This window comes from Alligator sinensis, unplaced genomic scaffold (assembly GCF_000455745.1).
Source record: "Alligator sinensis unplaced genomic scaffold, ASM45574v1 scaffold1131_1, whole genome shotgun sequence".
In the NCBI taxonomy this organism is placed as follows: Eukaryota; Metazoa; Chordata; order Crocodylia; family Alligatoridae; genus Alligator; species Alligator sinensis.
Window position 1 is genome coordinate 226,433 of NW_005842218.1, and position 18,782 is coordinate 245,214.

The 18,782-nt window shown below is 45.4% G+C and overlaps 1 protein-coding gene across 1 annotated transcript in view; it reads right to left on the bottom strand.

Moving 5' to 3' along the window:
- Positions 1-18,782, bottom strand: part of CFAP46 (cilia and flagella associated protein 46) — a 175,991-nt gene that overhangs the window by 137,088 nt on the left and 20,121 nt on the right. The window contains 4 exon segments of the mRNA XM_025208066.1: positions 6,183-6,373; positions 10,341-10,439; positions 13,732-13,831; positions 16,758-16,868. Coding sequence (XP_025063851.1) covers positions 6,183-6,373; positions 10,341-10,439; positions 13,732-13,831; positions 16,758-16,868 — 501 coding nt within the window.

Sequence of the window (18,782 nt, forward strand, 5' to 3'; positions counted from 1 at the left end):
CCCTGGATTTCTCTGGTCAGCCAGGGAAGCCTCCTGGCCCCTTTCCCCCTTTTGCCTCGTATCGGGATTGTCTCCCTTTGTGCCCGAAGGATCATTTCCTTAAGGCACAGCCACCCTTCTTGGGCTCCCATCACTTCAAATCTCCTACTCTGCAGTGCGTCCTTGACTAATCGCCTGAGTTCATTGAAATCAGCTTTCCTAAGGTCTAGCACTTTCACCCTACTACATCTGGAGCAGCCAGGGTGGAGATCATGCCTACCTCACCCTCACAGGGCACTGGTGGGACCAGTCAGGACATCGATGGGCTCTCCTACAAGCCGAGGTGATGGATGAGTCCTACACGGCAAGGGTGGTCATGAACTGCATGGTGCAGGGGTGGCTCATGGGCAGGGTAAGCTCACCCGTGGATTCACGGTCACCAACAATGATGCCAGTATGGTCAAGGTGGTCCGTGATGCCAACTTTGTTGGCATCCGCTGTGTGGCACACAAGTTCCACCTCATTGTCAGGGATGCCTTGGAGGGGGACAGAGGTGCTACTGACGGTGCTTGCACCACCAGCAAGCTCATTTTCAAATGCAGGAAGGTAGCAGGCTACTTCCACCGCAGCATCATGGGGGGCAAGATGCTGCAGGACAAACAAACAGAGCTGAACATCCCACAACACAAAAACATGCAGGATGTGGAGACTCAGTGGAACTTCACATACCTGATGCTCAAGAGGCTGTTGGAGCAACAGAAGGCCATCCATGAGATGGTCTTGCTCAGGGAGATTGGGATCAGCGGTCCCCTTAACAAAGCTGAATGGGATACCATCTCCCAGATCTTTGTGGTCCTCAAGACTTTCCTCGAGGCCACCGAGAGCCTCAGCACTGGTGATGACCTCCTTAGCCAAGTGATCCCTGTAGTGAGGGAACTTCACAGCCAAATGGAGCAGCTGCCAGAGAACTCTTCCTGGCAGCCCCAGCAAGCTTTCGGGTTCAAAAACCCTTCGTCAGGCTAAGGAAGTTTCAGCAGTTGGTGTGTGTTCTTCCTGGATGGAATGAAATTTTACATAGGAGAGACCAAACAACAACTGCGCACCAGAATGAACGCACACCGGAAATCCATCAAAGACAGAAATACCGAAATTACCTGTGGGGGCACATTTCTCACAAGAAAACCACTCTCTCTCCAATTTACAAAACACTTCTCAGAGACGAGCCTATGAACTCCACTTCATCAGCCACCTGGACACTAAAAATCATGGACTAAATATAGACATTGGATTTATGACACATTATAACCTGCCTGACATCTGACTCCCCAGGTATCTCTCCACTTTCATCCCCCTTCTCTCTCTTCCACCCCCCACCCCCAACCTGTCTCTCACCCATTGACTCCTCAATCTACATTTTCACTGACTACTTGTCTTGTATGCATACCAGCCCAGCCTCTGGCTTTTTTTTACTTTTCATTCCATCCAGGAAGAGCACACACCAACTGCTGAAACTTCCTTAGCCTGACGAAGGGTTTTTGAACCCGAAAGCTTGCTGGGGCTGCCAGGAAGAGTTCTCTGGCAGCTGCTCCATTTGGCTGTGAAGTTCCCTCACTACAGGGATCACTTGGCTAAGGACAGTTCATAGGCTCGTCTGTGAAACAGGGTTTGTAAATTCAAACAAGCACTGAACCTCGCTAACCTCATCACCAGAAGCCAACTTCCTACAGCTCAAAACACACCGAATGGATCCAGGCCATGCCATGACAAGACATGCAAAACCTGGCAACAATATCTCCACTATGGAGATATCTTAACACATATCTCCATCAGGGCACCAAATGCCCTGATGGAAAATACGTAGGAAATACTGCACGCCAGAATGAGCTCACACTGAAAATCTATCAAAGACAAAGACACCCAACTACCTGTCTCCAATCTCTCAGGCCTGATCCTCAAAGGGAATTTACAAACCACTGTTCACAGAAAAGCCTATGAACTGCACTTCATCAGCCTCCTAGGTACAGAAACTCATGGACTCAAAATAGACACTGGAATTCTGACACACTACAACCTGCCAGACATTTGACTCCCCAGGTACCGCTGCACTTTTATGTGCACTCCTATGTTCCCCTTCCCCCCCATCCCAGCCTGTCCCTCAACCCCTGACACCTCCATTTCCATTTTCACTTAATGGCTTTCTTGCCTGCATTGCATGCCAGCCTCTGGCTTCTTTACTATTCCTTCCATCCAGAAACAGCATCAGGTTAGACTGACTCAAAGGAAAGGACCTTGTCTGCCAGTGCCATGTCCTCAAACCAACACACCTAGCACCTGACCAGAAGGATGCAGGGCCCTGGGCACATCTAAGCCCCAGGGATGGGGCTGGTAGGGAGAGTTCTCTGGCAGCTGCTGGAGAAAAAGCTCCTGCAGGAGGGGAAAGAAAGGCTCTGTGACAGTTTGGCTGCCTGAGATGCTGCTGGTACTATTGTGCTGCTGCTCACTAAGTTATTATTTTACCTGTTGTCATTTAAAGTAGTGGACTGGGCTGAGGCTGTAAGAGAGGTCTCATTGGGGCATACTACCATGTCATGTAGAGGCCCCAGTGCCAATCAGGGTGTGCCTTAACATACAGTGTCACCCATGTGACAAATGTTACTTGTCAGCAGCTTGAGGTGCAGTTTCCCAGAAACCCTTGCACCTATATCCTTGAAACCTGGCAGGCTTCATGGCCTCAGCAGGGGCTACCATGTCAGCAGTTTTCACCCTGCTGTGCCTTAACACACACACGTGACACGATTTTGCTTGTCAGCAGCTTGAGGTGCAGTTTCCCAGAAACCCCTGCATCTATCTAATTGAAACTTGGCAGGCTTCATGAAAAGATTTGTTCATTAAGAACCGGAACTCAGCACCCTACGGTTTCCACCGAAGCACCTAAACAATGTGGTCAGATTTTCAAAAGTACTCTGTCCCTACTAGCTCCCATTAGACCATGAGCTGTTAGACATTTGACACTGTTTACAATCATAATGCCCAGCTCTGTGTCCATGACATATAGGTGTCTGACTGGAAGTGGAACTCTTTTGAAAGTCCAGCCTGAAAAGTAGAGAGCTAGACTGTTCCCAGTGGTGGCAGGAGACAGAACAAGGAGCAACGAACTCAAGTTGCAGCAAGGGAAGTTTAGGTTAGAAATCAGAAATAATTTTGTTCACTAGTAGGGTAGTAAAACACTGGAACAGGTTCCCAAATACGTGATGGAAGCTCCTTCCTTGGAGGTTTTCAAGACCCAGCTTGACAAAGCTTTGGCTGGGATGATCTAGTTGGGGCTGGTCCTGCTCTGAGCAGGGGGTTGGATTAGATGACCTCCTGAGGTCCCTTCCAACCCTAACTTTCTATGATTCTATGACTCACCACTTTCAATAATCTAATGCTAAGTTCCTGTTGATTACAGCTGAGTAGGTCCAGTGAAGCAACAGGGTTACACAGGTGCCATGAAAATAAAATCTCATGTCATCATGGTTTCACTGAAAGCCTAAATACTGCAATTTATCAGTCCTGGGCTCTTTGTTCTCTACTTATGATCTGGCCAGGAGTCTATCCTTAGGAGTTATACAGCTATATATGAGATTCTTATGTCATTACCTAGATTAATTTTTAGCTTCGATTTACCTATAGGCTCAATATTTGTTTGCTTCTGTGAACACTGCCCTCCTTCTCTCCCCTTTCTCTGTCTTTTACATTCAAATCACTTTGTCTTTGATAGCTTGCTCTTTACATATCTTTTCATAGCATCTGATGAAGTGAGATCTTGCTAACCAAAGCTTATGCATCTTTAATTCTGTTAGTCTATTAAGTCTGTTAGTCTAAGATACATCTCTACCCTGCCTTCTGTATTTGCATATGGTAGAAGACTTCCAGACTGGAAATTGAAAGTAGGTAAATGATAAGAAAGGCTATGAGAGAGGGAAGATACCAGAGGACTAGCACACATTAACTGTTTGCTTCATACTGCTAACCTGAAAACACTTTGAAAGTGCAAACAGAAGTGACAATTTTCACCTGATGTGGCCCCTGAAAGCACTCTACAGCCATGACCAAACAGGTGTGCATGACTGCAGAGCACTTTAAAAGGGCCTGATCCCATGAAAATCTGAACTGTCATTGAAAGAGGATTCAGCTGCAGCCGCTCTAAAATGGAGCATCCTCAGTAACTTGTGCCTGAGCACAGGGCTGGGTTGACTGCATCTCAGCTCTGCTGCAACGCTGTCTTCAGAATGGGAGGTGGGGAGGGAGCGGAGGGAGTTCAGTCTGGGTTTTTTTCAGCTGGTCTTGTAGGGTGGGGCAAGTGGATTCGAGCCCCCCACCCTCCAACTCAGGGGGAAGGCTCCAATCCACTTGCCCCAGCCTCCAGCATTGGCTGGGGAATTCCCAGAACAACCTCCCTCCACTGTCTTTCTCCTCTCCCATCCCGAAAACAGCCCCAGGGCTGGGAGAGGGGGAGGGGTATTGCTATGAAGACAGCAGCTGCAGATCTATACAACGGCTGGATTCTTCAACCCCCGGGACCTAACAGCAAACCTCTATTGGGTCCTGGGGATCGTTGTAACCCATAACACTTCCTGTGAAGTGCCATAAGTTACAACGGGGAGCTGCTCTTCTGTCTGTGCCTTGAGGCTAAGTTCACTGAGAAACAGTGAAGCCTGACTGACATCACTGACCATGGCTACAACAGTGAGTACTACAACCAGCATATAACTAGAGAGCTTTGATGAGGAGAACAAATTGAAGTAGACCTCCAATGACAAAAAACACAGGTGTCCAAGCTGACTCTGGAGGACTGTCCGCTGATCCCCACTGATATTCTTCCTATGTCTCTGATGTGTAATAATTACATGAGAATCACTAAAGTGGTTTTTACACCAAGTGTATATATGTTTCTTCAGAAGTTATTATAATAAAATATTAATGCAACTTTAATTGAAAATACAGTCTTAGTTTTTACATTTTTAATATTCTTGTCAGTAGCAACCTATTTTCCTGTTCAGATGATAAACGATACCCATTATTTGAACAGCTGTAATATAGAAAGGTATAATCTTTGCTCTTATTAGCTAACAGGCTGATTGTAATCCCAGACTTAAAAAATGTACTTAAGTACATAATTAACTTCTGGCACCTCAGTACCTCTGCTTGAGTCAAGTGAAGTTAGTGGGACGACCTGAATGTCCCAAAATTAAGTACATCATTAAGCACCATCCTGAAGCAAGGCCTAGCATGGGAAGAGCTAATTTCTACCTTTCATCTTATATTTTATCTTTATAAATCTCCTCCTGCAGCAACAAGCATTCTCTAGTTGTGTCTTATGAATAGTTTTGGGACTTACACAATATTATGTGTGTTCCCAGGCAATTATATTCCTGGACCTATACCATGCCAGAGTGCAGCCTACTGAACATACACAGTAAGGAAAAGGAGGGCAAGCATAAGTATTTGGAATGCAAACTGCATACGCGTCAAAATCGCAATTATATGGCATTCTAAGTATCATGTAAGTGCATGATGGGGAAATAAGATTTAGCTCCAAACCTCTCAGGATAATATCACAATTACTGGAAAAAAGTAGATGGAACTCCTACTTCTAATTTTAAAAAATCTGGTCCCGGTATGGTCTTGGAGGACCCTATGTGACAGGATTGTACCGTTTAAGATGTCACACAGTCAAACCGTGGCCTCTTGCAATAATAAAATACTAAATATTTTTCCTAAAAAGAGAGGTATTCATTCCAGAAACCAAGCTATATACCAACACTGTTAATGACCTTGTCTTTATAATTTTCTCATGTAAGTTTGATTGCATGTAGCACTCTTTACTTCCTATCCTAAATGACAGTAACACTGAATGTCATGAAATACTTGTGAAATTTCACAACGCTGAGGCTTCATTCTAGTAGTGAATAAGGAGATATATATATATATATTCATTCATGTCCTTGAAAAAACATTCCCAACACATTATAAGATATGTGATATGTATATAAAGGAAGGATATTATACACATATAATAATATTGTGATGTAATGTCCAACTTAGAGATTATTTTTCACTTGTGTTGTATCTATAATTAACATTCAGTCTTTACATTTGCTCTCAAATTAGGACTCTTTCTCAAAGTAACAAATAAAAGTTTACATAACAAAGTAACTCACCTGTCAATCTTTTCTAGGATATCAGCCACAGAAATCAATGGTTTTTTTACATGTTGAAGCAAATTGTGTTGTAACAGTGGTAGGCAAAGATTCCACTGAGTTGCACAAACAGCCTGAACAACATTGGGGTCTCCCACTCGAACTGCATGTTGCAAAGCTAGTTCAAGTCTTCTTATCACTTTCAGCTGAGTCTGTACAAATGAAAATAAATTCATAGTGATTTACAAATAGCACAAAAGATGTGCTACGTGCTCCTATAACACTCTATTTTAGGGGGTCTTTCCAATACAGGAAAAAAACAAAACACAACACTGAAACTGCTGACTTATCAAACTTCCATGACATTTATTTCATGATGCATCATGCAAACAAATTGTTTTAAAAAATGTTGTGAAAGTTAAACAACAGCAGTTTAGGTACTTTGTTCTGCTATACAGCCATTCCCAGGCAGAAGCCTGTCTGCCTACCCCCCTTGCCTATGATACCAGAAATTCACTGTTATGTATAACCTCTATGGCCTGTCTTTAGTTCCTTCAACAGATATTAAGGCAGGGGTGGGCAAAATACAGTCCACAAGCTGGATCCAGCCAGCCAACTGATTGGATCTGACCCACAGGGAACACTGGCCAATTAATTTGATCTGGCCCATAGCTGCCCATATTGCACTCTAAGTTAGTCCCACTTGGGCCATGCTCCAGCCTGCACCCACCTACCTAGCCCTGGCCAGTGTGCACAGCTTACCGACAGGGCTGCTTATGGTGTGGCTGCAGTCACCTGGGTGCTGCTCAGTTCCCCAAGCCTCCAGTGGCTGCTGCTCCTCCTGTTCCCGCTGCGCAGCTCTGGGCCAGGAGGAAGGTTCAGCCAGGCATCTCCTGCCCCAGGGCACAGGATCCAGCTCCAACTCCTGGCTGCCTTCTACCCACTCCACCAGCCAGTGCCAGATGGGCAGAGTGGAAGGGTGGAAGGCAGCCGGGAGCTGAAGCCGGAGCCCTGTGCGCTGGGGCAAGAGCCACCCAGCTGAAGCTTCCTCCCAGCCTGAAACAGCACAGCAGGAGCAGGAGGAGCCGCCACTGCAGGTGAAGGGAACCAAGTAGCACTGGGGCAGGTGCAGCCGCACTGGGAGCTGCTCCGCTGGTAAGCTGTGCACACTGGCTGGGCCTGGGCTGGTAGGTACAGGCAGAAACACGGTGTGGGCTGCTCAGGCGGGACTTGGCCCATGTGGAGCACTGCAGGAGCAGCTGTGGACCAGAGCACCTGGGCAAACTCCGCTGCACACACCCCCTGCCCCGTCCCCTCCTCCCTCCCCTCACTCTTGGTCAGCTCCCAGGACCTAGTGCCCAGGCAGCCTCATCTACATGCCCCGCTTCACTTGCGCATATGTCCCCCACAGGGCAGGGGCTGCCTCATGACCTTGCCCCATTATTCTGGCTTCATCGGCCCATCTAGCTCCCAAACACCGCTCCCAGCCCACCTGTGGCCCCATCCCACATATGGAATTTAGTAAGTTGTTGTGGCAGCTGGGGTGAGGCAGGGGTGCTGACCCAGTTTACAACAGCTCATTCAAACTCCCTATGGAGCCCCTGGGCCCAAATAACTGCCCATTCCTCTATTAAGGTCTGAGCCTGGTGTAAGAGGAAAAGAAGAAACATTATAGGTGAGGTTTCCATAAGCATTTAGTATTGGCCTAACTCTACTTCAATTGAAATAATAGAAAAACTTCTATTGACTTCAAAGGGAGAAGAGTTAGGCCAATACAAATTGCTCTTTACATAAGCAGAACTCTAGCACAGGAATTCACTAACTTCAAAGATCTTAGAAAGATGTTTATGTGTTAGAAATAAAGCAATTTTTGCATGCAGTCTTTTGGGGTAAAGATAACTAAGGACACTTGATGCCCAAAAGCTGGTCCAACGTCTCTCCCAAATATACAGCTGGTACAATGAAAGATAAGACAAAAAATGCTTGCTCCTTCCTAGGCCATCACAGCTATAATACCACTGCTACCCTACCTTATTATATTTATTCAAATGAGAATAATACTTATTTATATGTGGAAGAAAAAGAAAAAAATACAATAAGTGCCTGCTATTTTAGTGATTGAGGATGAGAACACTCGTATCCAAAAGTAACTTTACTCATAACATTAAGCTCAGTGTGAATGCGATTATTTTTGAGTAAATACTCTGGGTGCTGTTACAGGTTACCCTCAAATCATTTTAAATCTGTGGAATGTTATGCTGTCATAAAGTTGGAACAGTTTTAGAGCAGTCACAGGTTAAGGCTTAGAGTTGTCTCAGACCTGCACAACTGTGATTACCACTAGTCACCAGACAGGAAATTGGTAGAGGTTTAGAGGGTGGAAAGAAATAGAAGGGCTAGAAGCTGTGCATCCTGGGATGATGGAGGATTGCAAATTGATTGCTTTATCTCCAGGAAGTGGACTAACAATATCTTATTTTGACTTTGGCAGAACAGCTGAAAGATAACCCTCACCCTAAGTGGTATAAATTTAAGGTGTTAAGAAAGTACTTAGCATGGGTTAGCACCCTTTGAACAGGTGAATACTTCCACTGTAAGTGCCTTTGGGATGGTTCAAAGGCAACCTGTAACACTAGGAACATGGGAGGCTGGGGAGGGAAGCTATCCCTTCCCCCTGACAAGCTCTGCTGCCTATGGGACAGCTGCCTGGATGTAGGAGAAAGGCTTAGTTAGCTCTCTGAGAGGAGGGTTGCATACCTGACCCCCAGCCCAGGGACCCAGCTCCAGTCTCCTACAATCCTTGGAGTTGGAAGCGTGGTGACATGTGGGCGGGGGTCATATCGCTGAGGAAGGTGCTTGGGGCCAGTACCATCTCCTTGGCAACAGAATTAGGGAAACTGGAAGGTTTGTCAGGGAAGAAGGGCTAGGAGCCATCAAATCCTGGATGACTGCAAACTTGTTGCTTTATATCTCCATATAGCAGATTAACAACACTCTAGTTTGTGGTTCGCCAGCTTTTTCTGACTAGCACCCATTGGCAAAGGTCCATGGCCTGTCACAACACACACTCCCATGACCCTGCTGGTGCACAACCCACAGTCCCCTGCTCCCCCCCCGGGACATACTGGGGCCCCCGACTCCCAACCTGCAGCCCCCCCAGCCCTGCTGCCCCTGTCCCACATGCGCCAGAGTGCGATGACTGCCATGGCTCCGGCTCATGCAGGTGGCAGTGGACTGAGTCTGGCCCAGCATGGGCTGGAGGGAGGAGCAGGCGGGCTCCTGTGCTGTGCCAGGCAGCCTGGTCATGGTTCCTCCAACCTCCTGAGCAGTGTCTCATGGCTGCCCTACCCTCACAAGCATTAGCACTGGCCTGCTGCCACCAGCCCAGCCATGCAGCTCTCTTCTCCGCCCTTTCCCCCAGTTGGAAGGCGCCTTCCCACCGCCCCTCTGCCCTAATGCAGTCTCGATGCTTGGCCATGTTCCTCCAGTGCTGATCACCCCAAACACCCCCTTGCAGGCTGGAATGCTGCCAGCCTGCAAGGGGAGATCCGTGATTACCCACATTTTTTTGTGATTTGTACACAACCCTTTCAAATATTATTGTGACCCACTTTTGGGTCATAACCCATGAATTGAGAAATGCTGCTCTAGCTGGAGCTAGGCAGAATGACTCAAAGATAACCCTTGCCTAAAGTGGTATAACTTTAAAATGCCTAGAGGGTATTTAGCACAGTTTGACACCCTTTAATGTGTGGATGCTCCTGTTTTAAGTGCATTTAGAACGGTTATAAGTAACCTGTAGCACCACCCTTTATGTATAAGCCTTTCTTGAATGGCGCGCTTTCTACATATGCCAGTACTTTCTCTAGGTGCAAAACATGAGTATGACAACTTGTTATTTGTCCCCTCCTCCTTCCACCTGGGTTCATTTTTGCAGGACACAGTATGGCCCAGAACTACAAACTGCAAACTTCTAGAACCAGAGAATTCTGTTTATTGTACTCAATGACTTTTTCTGCACATTTATTAGAAAAATCATAAAACAATGAAAATGATTTCTGATTTTTCACAAAGTTGCATATGATTGAGCTACAGACCACTAATATGCAGAGTCTGGATACTTAACAGCAAATTTTGGTTAAATGATATATTAAAAATAATGATGATTAAAGAACATACCTCAACAGCACCTTTTGTATAGCTTGAGATTTTCCTGCCAAGTTTTTGGACTTCATATTCACACTCCAGGCATTCTATTTCAATTAGTTTTCCTGGATCCTATGGAATACAAATGTATAAAACAAATATTTGTAAGAATGACAAGAATCATGATGTAGACCTTAGTCTTGTAAGCAGATATCTTATTACTGATTTCCATTGAAATCAGTGAAGCACAGTATTCAATTTAGTTGAAATGTCTATTCTGTGTAAATCAGAGCCGAGTTTTTTAAAAGCTGTCATGAGGCTTTAAACATACACATATCCATTACATTCAGCAGAAGGTATCACTACATTAAGAGTGGGATGACAAGGGTGACAATCCCAACGCGGATCAAAGGGGGCAAGAGTGTTCAAAAGCCCCCATGGATTGTCAAAAGCATCCAGGAATGTCTCAAAGCTAAAAAGGAGGTGTACACCCAATGGAAGGGAGGGGTCATCACCAAGGAGGAGTATACCTCCATTGCTCAGGATTGCAGGGGGCATGTTAGAAAGGCTAAGGCAGAGATGGAACTGGGACTAGTAACCTGGATCAAGGACAACAAGAAGTCCTTTTTTAAATACATAGGGCGTAAAAAGCAGGGGCCCCCTGCTTGCTTGCTGCAGCTGCCCAGAGCCTGGGCTGCCTCCAAACAGCTGCGCTGGGCTCTGAAAGCCTGCTATCAACTATGTGCCAGGAGCAGGGGAGAGACCGGGCTGTTCTGCTTTAGGTCCCTCCCTCACCGCCCGCTCCGATGCGCGGGTGCAGAGCTGATGCCAGAGCTCGGAGCCCGGCACAGCTCTTTGGAGCCTCCTGGCTGCAGCCAGCTCTGGCTCTGAGGAGCTGCTGCCAGCTGAGAGCCTGGGCTGCTTCCAGCAGGCATTTGGGATGCTGCAAGCCCTGCTAGGAGCAGCCTGGGCTCCAGCAGCTACCCAGAGCCAGGGTAGCTGCTGACAGCCACAGAGCCCGGGCTTGGGGGACAGGGGCTTTAGGTGGGGGGCATGGGGCAGTAGGGTTAGGGGGCACGGGGCAGTAGGGCTGGGGGGAAGGGGCACAAGCCAGGCATCCTGCCATGTACCTCTTGCCCTCATTTTGTTTTCCTGCCATGCTGGCACTCTGGCACCTTCCGAGGTAGGCATTGTGGTGTTTTTCAGTGTCCGGGCCAAAAAACATTGCCTACCCCTGGGATAGGGTAAAGATCCAGGACGACCGTGACAGGCTGGTTCTATGGGCTGATCAGAATCAGATGAGGTTCAACAGGTAAAAGTTCCAGGCCCTTCATCTGGGTAGGAAGTACCTTCACCACAACTATAGGACAGGCAGTATCCCACTGGCTGGAACAGCATCTGAATGGGACCTGGGGGTCACAATCAACCAGAAGATGAGTACAAGCCAACAGTGCAAGGAAGTCACCAGCAGGGCAAACAGAACTCTGGCATGCATCAGCTGAGGAGGTGCTTCTCCCTCTACGCAGTGTTGGTGTGGCTGCAAATGGAGAACTGTGCCCAGTTTTGGGCACCGCACTTCAAGAAGGATGAAGATTAACTCAAAAGGGTACAGAGAAGGTCCACCTGCATGATTAAGGGCCTGGAGGATAGGCCCTATGAGGAGAGACTCCGGGAGCTGGTCTTGTTCAATCTGAGTAAGAGGAGGCTGCGAAGTGACTTGATAGCCACCTACAAGTATGTCGGGGGGAACACCAAGATATCGGGGAGCAACTCTTCAGGAAGGCACCGCTTGGGAGGATGAGGACAAATGGGCAAACGCTAACAGAGGGAACATTTAGGCTGGACATCAAGGAAGAACTTCTCTGTAAGGGTAACTAGAACCTGAAACACACTCCCAGCAGAGGTGGTGCGGTCGCCATCCTTGGAGGTGTTCAAGAGGAGGCTAAATAAACACCTCATTGAGCTAGTTTGAGCTCATTAACCTCCTGCCTATGGCAGGGGCCCAGACTTGATGATCTTACAGGTCCCTTCCAGCCCACCGACTCTATGGTTCTATGAACAAAATATTTTTTCTCCCTGTCTCCAACCTCGTTCTCTGAATAGCTATTTTTTCCCCCAAAATGTTCAGCTGGAAGAACAAGCCTGGGATAAAAAATGTTCAGCCTAAATGTTTAATGTCTGGAAAAAATTATAAGGAACTGGCAACAGGGTCTTAAGATGAAGTGTGCCTGGCAACCTTTGTTACAACTAAGGCTACCAGTATCACTTAATGCGTACACGATTATTTTTTATTATATAAAATTACTTGCATATTTAATCATAGACATATATATTCTAATAAGAGGGACTTATTTAAGGGTGCGTGAAATCTCTCTTGCCTAACAGAAATAGGTGCTCTTTTACAGATTTTTATACCTCTCTCGATGGAGGGACTGGCAACAAGACTGTTAAGCAGAAAGAATAAAGATCAGTAGTTATTTTGACCAGTCTGGGGGTGAGAGTGGCAGAGACGCACTCACAGAGACCAGCACATATAATACAAGAATTCAGGACAGGAACACACTGCACTTCTCTCTGCAAACACTTAGGAATGCAGCTTCTTTGTTGCATTGGAGAACCCTCATGACCAGGGATCCTGGTTTTCTCTGATTTAAAAAAATCCCCAATTTTTGGTTAAAAAAAGTAACCCCAAATCCAATTTCTTCCATCAGTTAAATTAAACACCACTTATATATAGATATAGTGATGTTTCATTTTAATCATGAAAAAATGTGGATTTGGAGTTACTTTAACTGAAAATTGGGGATTTTTTTAAATCAGAGAAAACCAGGCTCCCTGCTCATGACTTCCCACTACCTGGAACACAGGATAACTTGGGGTGCTTGCTTGGTATGCCTTTCTTGAATTGACCCATTCAGAAGCCTCTAACTCTGGTACCAATAATGCCCCAGTTCCCACTCAGCAGAACTACAATACAAATGCTATACACTTAGGTTGATTTTATTAATACAGGGTAACATGAATACTATACAGAATGTTACTGTTTTTACAACTTTTATATTAATAACTAATGACAATCTCTCTAGCTTTGGATGGTTAAATCCTTTTTAAAAACAGAAAAAGGATTTCCTTCCCACCTGAATAATTTAGAAGGAATATCCAATTAAAATGTTTCACAGGAGACATTTTAAAGATGTAGACAAAAATTACGATTTTGTTTACAGAATGTATTTTCCTATAGTTACACTATTTCTCAAATTGTCATCCCGTCTCTTGTTTAGGCAAAAAAATTTGCAACTGCCACGCATATTAATAATGGTTATACATATCAACACTTCACCACTGAGAGTATAGTGCCCAATACCTACAGCATTGGTCTTGAGAAAAATACAACACATTAGACAAGGGTAGTCCTAACACTTACACTAATTTGAGCTCTCTTTAGATCATGTATGCAATCAAATGCAACTTCGATGCAGTTTAACTTCAAAGAAAGACGAGCCAATTCCAGGAGCAAAGGAATCCTGCAAAAAAAAACAAGAAAAAAGAAAACAAAATATTAAAAATAAAAGGTCTCATCAAACATAGGAATCAAACGAACCTGACATTTTTTCTTGATAAGGTTATAAAAGTCAGGTTGATAAAAGGTCATGTCAAATATAGTTGAACCTCTGTAAAGCATCTAAATTAATCTCACAACATATTCTATGTCTACATTCTACTGTGATTATTTCCCATACTTCTGGGCTTTGCAGGTTACTACATGGGGCCAGGAAGGAATTTTTTTTCCTTCCTGCTGCTACATTTGTTTGGGACACGGGTGGTTCTTCTTCTTCCTCAAAAATATTGGGTGGTGCAGCATCCAAGACTGGGGATTTTAATTGGGCTGTGACAATGCTTCTGCTGGGACTTAAACCTGGAGGCTCCTGGCTAAAGGGTTTTGTTTCTCTACTTGGGCTCAGACCAATCACCATATTTCAGGCTAGAAAGGAATTTTATCTCATGGTCATACCAGTATGGACTGTGTGGGGAGGGGGTTTCCTTGTTCTATAGTGGGGGTGTAGCCCTTTACCCAGGATTCTTGAGCATATATTGACAACTTTTGCAGCAGCAGGACACTGGTCACATACCAAACTCATTGACACATAACCCTACTCAGTAATGAGAACTATCTCTAGAACTTTGATATCAACTTCAGTGCAGTAGCGACCAGTACTTTTAAACATTACTCTTCCTCTATTCAAAGGGATGCAGAAACATACAGAGAAATAATGCGTATCAATAGTAATCCGAACCTTCCCATCCACAGAGACCTTCAAGATCCCCCAACTCATCACGTGATTTCACAAAAACCTGTATGGACACAAACCGAGCACCTCCCATACCACAAAACTGAAGAATCTTGGAGGAAAGCTTGGGCAGAAAACACTTTCCCAAATACACACTTTATCTCGGACTCAACAATGCAACGACTGGGCTTCAACATTCCATGGAGTAAGTGGACAACCCCTAATAGGATACGCACTGGACATGGTCGGTGTGGCCACCTGATGTACAAGTGGTACCTAAAACCCTTGCTTGACTGCAACTAGAACCACGGACCACATAACGACATCCTGCCCCAGATACAAGTTTGAGGGCAACATCCTGGAGTTACACTCGCTTTCCAAAAGGGCATTGGTCTGGTTGGGAAATTTGGAAACTGTGATGATAGCTCTTGCTCCTAAAGCCATACGAAAGAAGAAGAAAAAAATCACTGTGGTCCCGTTGCTGTAACTGTGCCAGGTTACTGTTATGACTCATGGTTGTGTCAGGGTTGACTGTGTTGTTTTGCTAATAGGTTAGAAAATAGCACTAAATATAATTTATATGGCATGGAGTAGATAGATTAACATCCTGACACATTAACCAAGTAATTGTGCAATAAAAGTAATGTTTTGTAGTTAGCTTCTATCAAGCATTAATTTGAACATGTGGCATGTCACACATAGGGTGCTAGTGTTTGGCCAGGTCATCCAGCCCCAGAATGGGCTGCTCTCTTCCTGGCCTTGTGACAGATGCTGAACTCTGTTGCCTTCGGGTGTATCAGCAGCAGATGTCATAACTCACCACCCCTCCTCCCTTTCCCCAACCAGACTTCAAAGTAGCTTCTTTAGGGAGCCATTAGCACTTCTTCCAGAGAGAAGCAGGGCATAAACAGACATTCAACATAACATGCTTTAACACAACAAAAATTGGTAGGGTGGAATTTGTTTAGAAAGCTGCTGGTGGACATAAGATAGGAATGAAGGAAAAGCATATACAAAAAAGCACCTTATAAAGGTGTTCCAGAAGAATTCGATCCCCACTGCTCCTGCCCTCCCTACAGCCGATCCCACCCAACCCTGTTCTTCACACAGCTCTCTCCTGCTCTGTTCCCAGGTTAAGAGAGAAGATCCTTCACCCAGGGGGAGTTCAGAGCTCAATTCTCATTAGCACCACAGCTGAAGGTGTGGGAAGCAGGCTGACAGCAGAAGATGACAGCTCTCCAGCTCCCCTTACTAGCAGATGCTGACGGAGCAAGTTCCCAGGTTTTTCCCCTCTGAATAGTTTGTCCTGTGAAGGTAAAGCAGGTCATATGGAGTGACAGTTTCCATCAAGCAACATTACTTGTTGATTGATAGAAATGTCTGACAGATATTAAAATGTAACTGCTCATCGGAAATTATTAACTAGTGAGAATGTTTCTAATAGCATCCTGCAGTACCCTAATCTCCATCCAAGAGTATCCTATTAATCATCATTAATAGGAAATAAATTATACAGTCACTGATAGTAAAGTTTGCATGTAACAAAAAGATAGGTGGGGTGATTAATAATGAGGGAAAGTCAATACTTGATTGGTTGGTAAGCCTAATGAAATAAAATTGTGTATATTTTAATACAGCCAAACAAAGAACGTAGAAAAGAAAATTGGGCTGTGGAGACTGCACCCTAGAAATCTGTCTTGTTGAGGAAGTCTTAGAGGTAATGGAATATATACAATATCAATAAGAACACAACTGGAAAAGCAGGCCCAGTTTTAAGGTCTTCAATTAAAAAATTATGTTGAAAAATTAAGGTATGTTTACAAAAGAGCTACAAAAAATATGATGCATGTTCTGAAAAAAAGTGTCAAACTGAAAAATAAAGAAGTTCTATTTTTATCAAAGAGATGATAAAGAAAAGATTTAATTGTGAATCAAAAGTACTTATATAGGGAGAAGATATTTGATATTAGATGGCTGTTTAGTCTTACCCCAGAGTATTCTGACCCCTAATTTAAACTTCTAAGTACTACAGCAGTACAAAAATTATAATTAAAAATTACTCAGTTCTCACTCTGGTCATTAGATGCTCTACCAAAAATTTTAATGGGAGAATAATTACTCATCCTGAACTTCTAGAGAGCCAAAATCAGTAAAAACTTACTTTTCACCAAGGATGAAACTTTCAGATTCTGTACCATACTGTTTCAAAAGTTCATACACAGCACTCAGATTTGCAGTGGCTTCTCTTGGAAACTCATTTGCATCCAACTGTCTGCAATTACATTAGATACTGATTATTTAATAATAACAACTTCACATTGTCTTATGTTCCTAAATTCAGTACTGTTTCTTTCTGTAACTATTATACATTTTTAAATTTTATATAGAAAAGATAGGGGATTCTTTCCACCTTTATGACTTGGTTCCCTATATTTAAGATAGGACCTCCACGTCTCTCCCTGCTATTAGAAACATTCTCACTAGTTCTTTCTGTTTCAAATGATTCATATTGTGAGGTAGTCATCAGGTACAGACATGTACCCCTATGTCCCGCTTACATTCACTGATCCCCTCATGGTGGCTGTGCCCCTTACGGTCGATCTGGGTGAGGTCTGGTGCCCTTTCTTCCTGCCTGCCACAACTTTGATAATAATAAGATTTACAAAAGGGAGATGGTGATTACCCGTCCCACACCCAGATCTATTGTACAGGGCTGCCCTAGTTCCCGAAGCTCAAAAATGGAAGCGAGAAAAGCATCAACTTGAAACCAATTTTTTCGCTCCCCTTTCGTTTTATTTTTTGGGGGGGTTCACTGAAATCTTATGGCTTTTATCCTTTTCTTCTTCTGGACGTCATCGAGGTCTGGTTCCAGTTGCCTGGGGTCGGTTACCCCTCAGAGTCTATCGGCGGCTTACTCTCTGTGCCCTGGACTCCTTCTGGATACTTTTAATCAGGACCGCACTGGGCTTAATTGGCAGCGTGCACCATTTAATGAGGGGAACTCCCTCTTGAGCGATCAGCTGGGAGGAGGCATGGTTTTCACAGCCTGTGGGTTTTCTGCCTGCTTCCAATCTGGTTGTGGGGCCCATTGGGGAACACACTCCCCATCTGCTCGTGGGGGGGGAGGGGCGGGGAATGCCCGGCCCCGATCTGGGCTCTCTAGCCAGTGACGGAATATCGAAGGGAAAAAAAAAGAACGCCCCCCTCTACGGTGGACGGTTCGGGTGGATCTGCCGCCTGTGCCATTCCTAGGGTCTCTCCCTAATCCGCCTTCTGCCGCCTTCCTTCTTCCACCCTCCTCTTCACTCCTGCAGCGACGGTGTCACCACCTCTTTGGGGTCTGACCAGGGGATTATCCAATTTTCACCATCTTCGCACTGTGTCTCTGGCTCCCAGGCTCCTTTCTTCTCCTTTTCCACCATCCTCCTTTCTCCTCCCCAGGTTCTGTTCCCTGCCTCCAGATATTGCCCTCGCTGCAGATTGGCACCAATCTGCTTCACCTGTTGAGGAGGTAAAGCCAGGCAGGTGCAGATGGAGAGCTCTTGTCGTAGCATGGACGTCGTGACACAGTGCGGTCCATGTCCCTGGTCGGGGACATACTCTAGGCGAGTGCCTTCCGGGCTCTCTCACATATCCAGTCATCGCAATTTGATTTCACTTGAGCTGTACTTGACCCAAGACATCTTTAAGCTCCTTCATTCTTGGCACCACTAACGTAACTTGTATCAAAACATGATTCTAGAAGGCATTTTCACTTTCTCTCTAAGCTGGTAGCTAGGAGAGGGTGGAAGAGGATCCACTATAATATCTCTATTCCATCCAGCATTTCAACATTCCTTTAGGTAAGAGGATCCTTTTAATGACCACATAGGCGGTGGAAGGGGGAGGCTAATGGGGTTTATCCCCCACAAATGCAGGGATGTTGTAAGGCCACAAGGCAGCCTGGCTGCAGGCTTCCAGTGGCTAAAGCAAGGGTGGGGAAGGGCACACAGGTAGTGAGGGAGGGAGTGGAGCTAGGGCTGGGGGAGAGGCAGGCACTTGGGGTGGAGTGCGGGACTGAGCCCCAAACAGCTTGTCAGGGGGTGTGGCTCCTACTGCTATGCACACCCCAGGAGGCATGGGGGACCTGGATTTGCATGGGGCAGGATGGGCTGCAGCTGCAGGCTGGGCTCTTCCCAGCTGGGGG